Source organism: Manis javanica, chromosome 17, assembly GCF_040802235.1.
Source record: "Manis javanica isolate MJ-LG chromosome 17, MJ_LKY, whole genome shotgun sequence".
In the NCBI taxonomy this organism is placed as follows: domain Eukaryota; kingdom Metazoa; phylum Chordata; class Mammalia; order Pholidota; family Manidae; genus Manis; species Manis javanica.
Window position 1 is genome coordinate 53,437,298 of NC_133172.1, and position 13,242 is coordinate 53,450,539.

Below are 13,242 nucleotides of genomic sequence, written 5' to 3' on the forward strand. Positions count from 1 at the left end.
TTATGTAATGTCCTTCTTGGTCTCTTGTTATTTTCTTTGTTTTGAAGTCTATTTTGTCTGATACAAGTACTGCAACTCCTGTTTTTTTCTCCTATTAGTTGCATGAAATATCTTTTTCCATCCCTTCACTTTTAGTCTGTGTATGTCTTTGGGCTTAAAGTGAGTCTCTTGTAGGCAGCATGTAGATGGGTCTTGTTTTTTAATCCATTCAGTGACTCTATGTCTTTTGATTGGTGCATTCAGACCATTTACATTTAGGGTGGTTATCGATAGGTATATACTGATTGCCATTGCAGGCTTTTAATTCGTTGTTACCATAGGTTCAAGGTTAACTTCCTTACTATCTAAGAGTCTAACTTAACTCACTTAGTACACTATTACAAACACAATCTAAAGGTTTTTTCCTCCTACTTTTCTTCTTCCCCATTATTTACATATTAGGTATCATATTCTGTGGCTGTTTTTAATATTCTGTCCTTATTCTTGATCTTTGCCATTTTAATTCATATATGTCTTGGTGTTGTCTTCCTTGGGTCCCTTGTGTTGGGAGATCTGTGTACCTCCATGGTCTGAGAGACTATCTCCTTCCCCAGATTGGGAAGTTTTCAGCAATTACCTCCTCAAAGAAACTTTCTATCCCTTTTTCTGTCTCTTCTTCTGGCACCCCTATAATGCAAATATTGTTCCATTTGGTCACACAGTTCTCTCAATATTCTTTCATTCCTAGAGGTCCTTTTTTCTCTGTGCCTCAGCTTCTTTGTATTCCTGTTCTCTAATTTATTTTTCATTTACTGTTTCCTCTACTTCATCTAGTCTGCTTTTAAATCCCTCCATTGTATGTTTCATTTTAGATACTGTATTCTTGAATGCTTGTATCTCTTTCGTGAATTCATCCCTTAGTTCTTGAATATTTTTCTGTAGCTCCATGAGCATGTTTATGATTTTTATTTTGAAATCTCTTTCAGGAAGATTGATGAGCTGTTTCACTTGGCCCTCTTTCTGGTGTTTGTGGGATTTTCGTTTGAGCCAGGTTCCTTTGACATTTCATATTTGTAGGTGGCGTCCTCTAGTGCCCAGAAGCTCTACTTCCTGAGGTTGCTCAGCCCTTGGATTGATGTCAGGGGTCGCAGGGGATTGGCACTGGTGCCTGTTGGGAAGAAAGACATCTTTCCTGCTTCCCGGTTGTAGTGCCTGTCTCCACTGCCAGTGCCAGTGGGCTGAGCATGCAGAGAGAATCCTCTCTGCTTTGCACTTGTAGCTGCCATAGGTGGGGCTGCCCTTTGGCTGGCCTGGCACATGGTGGGGGCAGGTAGTTTGTGAGCCGGTGGTGGCCAGAGAAAGGTTCAGCAGGCTGCTTATCACATTCGGAGCTGTGTAGCCACCCAGGGGGATATAGCGCCTGAAGCTCCTAAATGTTCCCAACCTGCTGGGGGAGTGTACCTGGACAATTTTTTCCACCTGTACTTTCTCCTGAGCAGCAACCTCTGTGAAATCCTTGGCCCTTAGGAGCCCTTTCACTATTAGAAAGTCTCTTAGACTGCCCACCTTTCTTTTGTCCCAGAGTGGCTGGATGTGGATCCCTGTTTTCCACAGGTGGCTGGAATCTCAGTCTCTCCAAGTATTCTGCCTGTCTTAGCTGTCCAACCCCACTAATCTCCAGAGCACCATGTAATGTAGGTTCATGCTCCCAGAGATCTCCAGGGCTGGGTGTTCAGCAGTCATAGGTCTCCACCCCTTCCCTGCTCCGTTTGTCTTCCTCCCTCCAGTGAGCTGGGGTGGAGGAAGGGCTTGGGTCCCTCTGGATCACGGCTTTGGTACTTACCCTTTTCCTTGAGGTCTGCTGGTTTCCCCAGGTGTAGGCAGTCTGCCACAACCTTCTTTCCTGTTGCTCTTGTGGGATTTTGATTTGAACCCATTCCTTTGACGTTTCATATTTGTAGGTGGCACCCTCTAGTGCCCAGAATCACCCCAGGGTATCATTTCTGCATGACTCTTGGCTAGGGTTGTGAGATTTAGCAAATGAAAATACAACATTCCCACTTAAATTTGAACTTCAGATTACCAACAAATAAGCATGTTCCAACTGAAATTCAAATTTGTCTGGGCATCCCACATTTTATCTGACAACCCTACCCCAGCTTCTCAGCTCCTCCTAGAGTTCCTGTGAGTTACTTCTCTTTCACAATCTAAAGGTTTTCCTACTTCAAATAGCTGTGGTGGAGCCTGCTGAAGGCCAATAAAATCCTTTAACACTATGACTCTGTCAGTGTGGGAAATGAATGAAAGATCTAGAAGGCTGTTTTCCAGAAAAAAAAAAAAATGGAAGAGAATACAACTTCTTGCATAAGAGAAGAACAGTGCAATGTGCTTAATATGCCATGTTTTTTCCAGAGAATTTCACTTGGGGTGTGACTATGAAACAAATCATAATGCCTGCTTGCGTCATACTTATATAACATGCGCGAGCTCCACACACTTGGGAGTTTGCAACTGCTGGAATAGTTCTGCTCCTCTACTTTACAGATGAGTAATTAAGAGATTCACAGAAGTTTTGTGCCTTCTCTAGAGTCACAAAGCAAAGCTGTGGTGAGAACACAGGTCTCCAGTTTCACAGACGATACTCCCACTATTCCAAATTCCTAGCCCAGAAAACCCTAGTTGTCAGCATAGTCCATGCTAAAGTGTAAGATCATAAAATGGCAGGAATCACATCTAATTAACAACTGTGTCCCTATAAATGGTGGCACAGAGCTTGAAACCTAACTCTACTGGAAAAGTAGTCAGGCCTTTAAATAAACAATCCACTATTTACGTATTAATATATCGAGGTACATTAAATTATTGCAAGCCCAAAGTTGACCTCTGAGTGAATGAAAGGACATAATGAGGCAGGTGGAGGGAAAGGTGGTGATTTCCTTCTATCAGGATTCTTAGGGCTTTTCTGGTGCAATCCCCTAGTCAATGCAAGAATTCCCTCTACAACACCCTTAACACAGAACTGTTCCAGCGACAGGGAACTCACATCCTTTTGTTGGGTAATTTTAAGTCTCCCCTAGTGTAATACACACATTCCCCATTCCTCCAGCCTGCTTTAATATCTATATAAGGCAGGTTTGGGCTTCCTCCCCCCACCTTCTCACAGATTTCCCAGAAGCTAGTATTGACCTAGGCAGGCTGCACCTTGCCTGTTCATGCCTCAGTGCCCACACGCAATGTACTTCCCTTCTGATATCCCACAAACCCCAACGACACAGTCACTGTGTGTGGCAGACTTTTACTGAGAGGTTAGCAGTCGTGAGGGTAATTATGGCACAGAATAGGAAGCGATTTCAAACGAAATGCTGTCACTGCTCGAAGGAATTCCCAGTACTCCATGGCTCAGCAAATCTCTCACTCAGCATGTCCCTCTGGGGGCTGGACCCTTTGCCAGACCCCCCAGACCTCCTCACCTCTCTCCCTTCTTCCCATATCTCCCCAGAAATGTGGAAATCCCTCCCATTTTATTAGACAGGAAAATAGAGCTTTTATTATTATTTTTGTTTTAGAGCTTTTTTTTTTTATATCTTCTTTCTGACTACACCAGAGACAGCTCACCTTTCATACTCAAAGAGGCTCATCAGGGTTATTTCTCTAAACAGAAATCCTCTAAAATGAGTTATCTTATTCCCATCACATGTGAAAGTCATTACAATCAATGGTTTTAATTTTCTTTTTCTGAGTTCAAATCATTTTCTTTGTAACTTGTTCCCACTAGTCCTTTTGACCTCCAGATCTACAGAGGTCACAGCGTTTTTTCGCCATTGTAAGTCAGCGTTTTATGTCTTCTCTATATCTTTCCACCAGGTCAAATTTTCCAATATTTGCAATTTTTCATTTTACAAAGTTCCCAAATTCTTCACCACCTTGCTTATTCTTTGAGCACCGTTCCTCTAAGAATTGAACAGAATTGAACAGAATCGATCCACCAGTGGGCATAAATAGGACTATCTCCTCTCTCCATCCAAACAATGAGGTTGGAGATTGCACGACTTTTTACAATAAATGCACATTGTTGACCCATAGTGAACACACACCTAAAATCTCTGTCTTTTTTGTATGAACTCTCTCAATCTGTATTTCTAACAATTGTTTCTAACTGCACATATTTCATTTATCCTCCCAAAAACTTCTTTTTAGTCTGGATTTGTGACCATAGTTTGTTGAGGTTTTCTTTAAATCTTGATTTGATGCAATTTTCCAACATACGAATTGTGCATTTCAGCTCGGTGTCATCGCCCAATCTTACCTGAGTACGTTTTCCAGTGAGCTGTCTGTCAGGAATTGCCACACAATCCTCCTATTAAAGTGATGTGCAGCAAGTCAGGGCTAACCTAGAGGAAACCTGGGTTCTAATCCCAATTTTGTCCTTCTTTCTGTGACCTTGAGCACAATGTCTTTGAGCCTTCGTCTCACCCCCTATAATATGTGCACAACTGGGTAGGGTTGGTGTGAAGGTCAGTGGTGAAAGTACATAAAGACATACACCTGACTTCAGCTTAACATTTTTTTTTACTTCGTTTTGTTTTCTCCTTCCTTCAATGTATGCCTTTCTTATTCCCAGCCAGAATTGATATTGGCAGAATCCTCCGAACCACCTTTCTGACTGGAATTGGTTTGGCCACATCCCTCTTTATCATTTATATCTGTTTTAACTAGGTTTCTTGTTTAAAATTGCACTTTAATGTTCAAAACTCAGATATTAGCAATAACCTGTGAGGAATGTTCATACTCAAGAAGGTGAGGGGCAAGATTTCACACTTTCCTGCTGGTATGTTTGTTCAATCACTGGACTCTGATGATTCTAGTGAGAATTAGTAGGTAAGTTACTAGATAAGTAACTAGAGAAACAGGAATAGAACACTGTGGAGTAACCTTTATTTTCAACCTCATTCATACTGAAGAATTAATCAACTTCTTGGAATCTAAACCTCTGTTGCCACCTAGTGTTGACAATTTCTCAGCTTTAAAGATAAAATGTTCAGGAAGCTCCTTGGCTCCAAGAATTACACCTTCTCCTCTAGCCATCTTTATCTCCAGATTTCCAGCTCTATGAAAGCCTTTTGGGAGGAAAACAAGACAGAATAATATTGTCTATTTGCATTGCACAAATGTTCAAATTCTGTTATATCAAATGTGCCCAAAATGTTTACAGAAGGAAGAGAGTTTGATTCCTGTAAGATACAGACTGGCCCAAGCCTTTCGAAGCCAGCAAGCCCATTAGTTACTGGGATATTTTCCAATGGCAGAGAATCCCCACTGATATTGGACACCAATGTTGATCTTCTGTCTTTTTTCCATAGCTGGTTTCCATTAGGGCAAGAAAAAAAAACACATAGAGATGGTATTGAGGGGTGCTCTCTCATCAATGATTTTAAATTAAGAAAGCAGAAGAAAGGGCCTGGCCCCAGGCCCCAACAGATCTACTTCTGGTTTGGGCACAAAAGTGAGCAGGTGATGAGCAGTGTTGGCTGTGACAACTTCTTCTAGTTTGCCCTTCATTCTTGAAGGATAATTTTGCTGGGTATATAATTCTGGGTTGACAGTTCTCTTCTTTCAACTCTTGAAAAATGCCCACTGTTTTTCAAGCTTCCATAGTTTCAAATGAGAAATTTGTTGCCATTTGAATTGGTGTCCCCCTATTCCCCAGAGCATGTGTGGTTTCTTTCTGGTGCTTTCAAGATTTTTCCTTTGTCTTTAGTTTTCAGAAGTTTGACTATCATGTGTCTTGATATGGATTTCTTTGGGTTTACCTTATTTGGATAAAATAATAAATTTAAACTTAAAATCAATCAATCTCAACTAGCTGAATCAGTAGATTTATGCTCTTCACTACATTTGGGGAATTTCTGGCCACTATTTGAATACTATTTTCACTCCCTCTCCTTTCCATCCCCTTTTGGGACTCTGATTGTATCAATATGTGTATATTCTGTTATTGTCCCTAAGGCTCTGATCCCTTTTTTCTCCCCAGTCAACATTTTCTCTGTTCAGATTGGGCAAATTCATCCTCAACTTCACTGATTCTATTCTCGGTCATTTCCACTCTACTCATGGCTTCACCCAGCAAGTTTTAAAATGTTACTGTATTTTCAGTTCCATAATTCCAGTTGGCTAATTTTTTGTAACTTCTCTTTCTTTGCTGAGATTTTCTATATTTCTTTTCAAGTGAATTTGTAAGTGGTTATGGAAGCTGTTTCATTATGATTGCTTTAAAATCTTTGTCAAATGATTCTATCATTTATTTATCTGTGTTAGCATCCATTGTCTTTTCTCATTCAATTTGCGATCATCCTGGTTGTTGGCATGACAGGTGATTTTGCAATTATCCTGGACATTCAGCTATTATGTTTGGAGGCTCTGGGTCCTATTTAATGTATTTTAGCAAGCAATCACCTTGTTTAGGTTTAACCTTTGTAAATAAGCCTGGCCCAGTTTTGTGGGCTGTGGTTCCAATGACAATTTAACTTTCAGAGCTTTTGTGGTGTTGTCTGGTATGCTTAATTTCTCTGGTGCCACTGGGGCTCCCCTGGTCCCTGCTGGTGCCGCTTGAGAGGGCCAGAGAGGCTTCCTGAGCTGGGCACTTGTTATTTTGCTGTCAGTGCCCCCAACCACTGGGTATCTCAGTGGGGAAGTGCTCTCGGTCACCAGGTGTCTTTCAGTGAGGAAGAGCCTCAGACCCAGAGGGAAGGGAAAGCACCTCCCCGGCTGCTGAGCTAACCTGGGTCTGCCCAGCTGCTTGGTGTCCATGAATGCCCCTCGGTGGGGCTGCCTGGCTCACCTACCATTGGGGGGCCCTCATTCCAGCTGGACTGCCTTCTACTGCTAGGTTGGGGACTGGGAAATGCTGGGTGCAGGTCTCTTTCTTCTTCTGGGTGGGGGTTGTAAAATGTCCTCCCTCTATGTCATGCTTCCAGCCCTGGTGTCCCTCATCAGTTCACCTTTCTTTTTCCACCTTTCAGAGCTCTCTGGTTGTCTCTTGCATTATTTTTAGAGTTAACAGTTGTACTTTGCAGGGAGAAACAAGCCTACCCCCCATCCTGTCCAGACCACCAGTCCTGACACACTACTTTATCTGTTTCTCTATTTCCCAGGGTAGTGCTGCTATAAATGGAAATTTCTTTCACTTTACACCTATTACTGGAGGGATGTTGTAAGGCATTTTCAAGTGAGGAAGGCTAACTGCAGTGTAAAGCATATGATATAACCACATTTTTTCTAGAAAAAATTCCTTCTAATGATGGTTTGCACATTTGTATGAGAAAAAAGTGTTTACAGATAAACACAGGCTGTTGACACTGGTTGCTGGGGAGATCAGAGCCTTAGGGACAATAACAGAATATACACATATTGATACAATCAGAGTCCCAAAAGGGGATGGAAAGGAGAGGGAGTGAAAATAGTATTCAAACAAATAGTGGCCAGAAATTCCCCAAATGTAGTGAAGAGCATAAATCTACTGATTCAGCTAGTTGAGATTGATTGATTTTAAGTTTAAATTTATTATTTTATCCAAATAAGGTAAACCCAAACATTGTATCTGTTTCCATGTATTGTTCCACTGATTGCAGTGAAAACCTTTTTTGTTTTTGAAGAATTTCACAAAATAATTTTCAAAAGTCAATTTTGCAAACTGGAAACAACCCAAATGTCCTTCAACAGGTGAATGGATAAACACCCTGTGGTCCATCCACCCCATGAAATAGGCTTGGCAATAAAAAGGGACAAGCTATTGATAGACACAACAACTGGGCTGAATCTGGAGGGAATCACAATAACTGAAAAATCCAACCTCAAAAAGTTATACACTATATGATCCATTTACAGAACATTCTTGAAATGACACAATCATAGTGCTGGAAAACAGATCAATAGTTGACAGGAGCTCAGGGAGGTGGTGTGGGGGGTAGGGGAGATGACTGGGTACAGCAGGGCAACACAAGGAATCTCTGTCCTGCATCTTGACTGTGGTGGGAGTGGATACACATGATATAACTGCAAAGAACACACACACACACACACACACACACACACACGTGTGTGTGTATGCAAAACGAGTGAATAAGGTTGACGGATAGAACCAAAGTCAGTTTCCTGGTTGTGGTATTTACTACAAGTACGACAAGACGTTACAACAGGGAGAAACTATTATTTCTTACAACTAACTGCATGTGAATCTACAATGACCTAAAAATAAAAAGCTTAAAAGAACAAATCCCGGCACAGGAAGACAGTGGAGCAGTGAAGTATAAGCTAACCGTGCTTTTTCTTAACTACAGCTGCTCTCACCCTGGAAGCAGCTCTGAGGCCTGAAGAGATGGTTTTCATCTCTTTTTGTCTTTATGTCTGTCTTCCCACTGTCGCCACTTGAATAAAGGCACAGAAATGGACTCCTAACCAGTGTCCTTTTCCAGTCTCTCCACCTCTAGTCTGCCATGGTCAAGTTAAAACCTGACCTGTCACTTCCCATTTAATGCTCTTCAACGGCTCTCCGCTGCCTACAGTAGTTATTTCTGAAGTGACCTCCTCAAACCCGTGGTGTTCCCAATTGATCTGTGATAGTCAAGCCTTCCAGGGGAAAAAGGAAAAATAATTTGGTGTATTATTTTTTCTCAAGCTTAACACATAATATTAACTATGATTTTAATAATGATCTCTTCTTAACTAGCATGTTCTTAATCATATCCTCGAAGATAGCACATGCACATATAAACACTTCCAGTCATTTCATCTTATGTATCAAATGAGTATGTTGTTTATTAATTTGCATTTTCATTATTACTAGTGTATAGCATGTCTCCGGTCTACAAAAATGGATTGATGAGTCAGAAAGGCTCACTGAAAATAGAAAGTGATAAAAGTAGCAACCAGTGGCTAGAATACGTTGTAGATGTAAACAAGGAACTGGACTTCAGAGAAAACATAGAATAAGACTCCATGCATTGGGACAGTCGAATCTTTAAGTGTAACCTTGTGGAGTGTGTAACTGAATTATTTCTGGAAGGCTTGACTATCACAGACCAATTGGGAACGCTGGCATCTGACCTCAGATCAGTGCCCCAGACTAAATCTGCTCTCACCACACAGGATCTAGGTTTTCCTTATTCTGTGGCATTCTGAATTTACATTGTGATCCATTATACACGTGCGGGAGTGTGTGCACATACACTCCATAAACAAGTTACACAAAACAGTATTTACCCTAACAACATATGGTCCGTGTGATCCTTCTCTTCTGCTCTATTTCACTTTTTTTAATGCTGGTTTTTATCCACTAACTTGGTTTCACAATCCATTAATGGGTCCTGACCTGTAGTTTAAAACATAGTGATGTCTAACACATTTTGAGACATGCAGTTTTATTTCTTAATCACTTGGAATTATAAAATTCTAAGAAACAATGATTTCAGTAGAAGTATCAGAAAGATTTATCTGGCACATACAAAATGTGAAGAGTTGAAAAGCGTTCTGAAGGACTGGTGGACATCTGAGTCATGCCACTTGGAACACAGATAAGCACAGGGTGGAGTCTGCGAGGGGGCCCGCGTGAGCAGGGAAAGGAACTTACCGGAACTCAGCCATCCTGCCCAGGGGCAACAGGACACTTCAATGTCAATGCTGTGAGGCCGCCTCATTTTCCTTCTGCTAAATGAAATGACTAAAAGACTCTCTGGCTGGGAAACTTTAAATGTCAAGTTCTATTTTTTCCTGTCTGTCAGATGACAAACTTAAATGGGCATTTCCTTTGAAAATTTGATCACCACTTTTGGTCCTATTCTGAATATTAACTTTAGTCAGAAATAGGGTAAAAAACAACTTAAACATTCAACTTCCTCTTCTTTTTTTTACCCCAATTACCTGAATTTTATTAGCCAAAGAAGAGCAGCTTGAAGAGAAATAACAGACAAAAAAGACATCTTCAGAATCCTTAAGTACATCATATATTTTTGATTTAAGGGTATTTTCATTAAATGTACCAACTTAAGCCACAGCCCGCTTGTCGACTAAAATAATGTCCGTGATCCTTTGGCTCAGGAGACAGTCCTCTGCATCTGACCTCAGTCTCTGTGATGGCATCAGAAAGGATGCTTTTCAGTGGTTCAAGGTCAACATTAACATCTTAAAGGTAAACAGGGCTGGGAGGCAGGTGTTTTGTTTTTCTTCAAGAGAACACCCACCTGGCAACGTGGCTCTGCACATCTGCCCTCCTCCTCCTCCAGGGACGTCATGTCACCAACTGCTGAATGGAAGGGAGCAAAGGCCCACGAACAGCGGGTGCAATGGCAATCTTTGGTGGACACACCGCAGGCTGGCTGTAGACAGGTCCTGGAGCCCATCCCCTGGCAGACAGCTTGTCACCCAGCATTTATGGGTCCTCTGGAATTTCCAACACCCCCGCGGTCCACAAATTCAGAAAGTGCTTTCAAGCAGGCAGTGGCACCCACACCCAGTGGGACACACCTCCTGGGTCCGAAACCACTCCATCATGTGGCTGGTGTGGCCGCCATGCCCGCAGGTCAGGCAGAAATTGGATGATCCTCGCACTGCCACATGGCAGACGGCGCACTGAAAGGTGAAGGCTTTGCAGACGGCGCACTGGGTGCCACGCACCTCGCTCCGGCAGTGGCTGCAGTACACGCCGAACTCTGGAAATGATGGGGAATGGCCAAACAAGACACACGAGGTTTAGTTCTGCAAAGGCACCTGGGCATTGCGAGGTGGGCAAGTCGTACTCACCTTGGGATTCTAGAGGAGTTTATCACACCTATTAATGATTTTCAATAACAACGAAAATAACTCAGCAGAGGCCCTGCTCTAGTCCTGGTGAGTCTCATGAAGGGAAGCTGCTGTCACTGCAGTGGCCACGAAGAGGGCGCAGTGGGTGCCTGGCTCTTGAGGCCCCGGGTGAAAGCCCCAGTGGGTGTCTGCCTCTTGCACCAACAGCTGTGGGACCTGACACCCGGAAGGTGGCTCACTGAGAGAATGCAAAGAGCTGCCTGGTCTTATGATCTCTTCCCTACGTGCCCGCTGACGCCCAGGAGCATCAGGGGAGTGGGTCAGGACCCGGCGCTGCTGCACCTGGCTCCCAGCCTCCGGGAAGAGGGCCGCCATCCGCACTCACTAGTCTGCCTCAGTCCCACCAGAGGCCACGTGGCCCAGGTGACCGCCAGCTCCCCACCTAATTTCTGCTGCCTTGCAGGCCTCTCAAGGGAAGGTTGTTTCTGACCTGTCCTGAGGACCGCAGGGGCAGGAGGGCGGGCACTGTGCCTGTATCTGCCTCCAGACCCTTCCCTTTCCTCTAGAGGCTAACGCCATCTGGCTTCATTCTCCTTTCCTCTTTTTCTCTGCCTTCATCTCATTCACCAAATACTTCTGTTCTCAGGTCTCGATCCTCTACTCCAATTCTTGGCACAGCCCGTGGTGCCTTCCAAATTCACACCACCAGCCTCTGCACACCTGCCTCCCAGCTCCCTATCCTCTCACCTCTAACTTACCACCTTTTTATTATTAAAATTATAAAAATGTCACTGTTATTCTGCCCATCAGCCCCTTTCTGGTGGTAATTCCCCCTTGGTCAACCTGACACATGGACCAAATGCATGACCACTATTTTGCAAATACCTCAACCCCTGGGCCTGGTGTCAGCTGGCAAAGACCTTAGCCCAGGATGAACCCGTCACTTGCTTAACCCATGTCTGTCCCCAGCATCTGACTCTTTCTCCTCCCCTCCCATGATGGCTACTATATACCCCTTCCCACATGCCCTGCTCCCCCTTCTGTCACTTCCCTGAGGAAATAGAAGGCTTGGAGCAGGCCTGCTCATCTCTGCACCATCCCATCTTCAAACCCCCCCAGGTCTGCTCTTCTGATTTCCCCTCTTACAACAGAGAAGGGTCCTTTCTTCTACCAGAGCCAGTTCTTCTGCTTCATAACAACTGGTAGTCATAAAAATGGACTAATAAAGACTTTTTAAATACATGGTAACTAAGGAAAACATTTTCTGCCAGTCCTAGTTAAGGCAAATGCTGAGACAAAGTAGACTGGTTTGATCATTTTGGTTTAAAAACAGCTGTCTTCTCTAAGCATAACTTTTTATATTATATGAGACTTTGGTTTATGTTCTCATGAAAAGCCTAATTCATTTAAATTTCTTAAATTTACTGGTTTTATTGGTTCAATGAGATTCAACATTTAAAATGATCAAAAGGCAAAAATTGTATGTTAAGTAAACTGAATTACAACATGTCTTTTAAAACACATTGTTCTTTGACACTTGAGATAACTGTAAATGTAAGCATAATTATTCTCTGTATCTATCTAGGAAAATTATTAAGATGTCATCTCTGAAAAACTCAATATGTCATTAGTAATTGTGTTTCTCTACAGTGTATCAGTGTAAACATAATTTCTAAAATCCTTATTAACTTTAGGACCTTGAATTAATATTTCATTTTGTTAACTGATGAACAATCTTTGGGGAGATGGACAATTTCTAAGTGGATAAAAATTCACAAAGACAACAAGTCACTAAGCACGATTTTAATATTTCTCTCTTGCTTCTTAACTGTTCTGCATAATGGAATGTCCATTAGTTAACAGTTGAGAAGGACACGCAGACACAGTTGGGCCACAATGGTGTACATGCTAACTTTCGCCACTTTGGGAGATACAAAGGGGTGTGGACTGTGTTCAAAATCACAAAGCTGTCAAGATACCTTATACGAACACTGACAAACTTGGGAATCTCAGGGAAGGAGGCACACAGCTGCAGGTAGCGGCCCTGCAGGTGAAACCTGGTACAGGCAAAGTGGATCATTCTTGTTCCTAACAAACTAATAAGGACAATAAAAATACTTCTGGCAAATAAATGATCAAATGATGATTCCCAAATCCTCCAGGTGGAAGCGAACTCCAAAGGTTTAGTGTCATATGGCTCTAGTCTGTTAACCACACAGAGGAGCTGTGTGTATTAACATCACCTATTCACAAATGTAAATAAAATAAGCCAAATAAAAAAAACACTCAATTAATAAACTTGTTAATAAGGTGTATGCAATTACTTGACCCTTTGCTCTGAAGCAGAAAATTGCTGAACAAAATTTAGGTGAGCCGATGCGCACTTCTGGGGTGGGGCTTGGAGGGCGGGGCTGATGAGGCAAAGTGATTACCTGGCCCTGCCACCTTATGGCCAAGTGCCACATGCCA

General features: G+C 42.6%; 1 protein-coding gene across 9 annotated transcripts in view; it reads right to left on the bottom strand.

Moving 5' to 3' along the window:
- Positions 1 to 9,954: 9,954 nt before the first annotated feature.
- The window catches only part of WDR59 (WD repeat domain 59), an 83,512-nt gene continuing 80,224 nt past the window's right edge, over positions 9,955 to 13,242 (bottom strand). For all 9 annotated transcript variants that reach the window (XM_073225870.1, XM_073225873.1, XM_073225871.1 and 6 more), the window contains one exon: positions 9,955 to 10,682. In XM_073225870.1, coding sequence (XP_073081971.1) covers positions 10,447 to 10,682 — 236 coding nt within the window. In that variant the 3' untranslated portion in view covers positions 9,955 to 10,446. The remainder of the gene's footprint in view (positions 10,683 to 13,242) is intronic.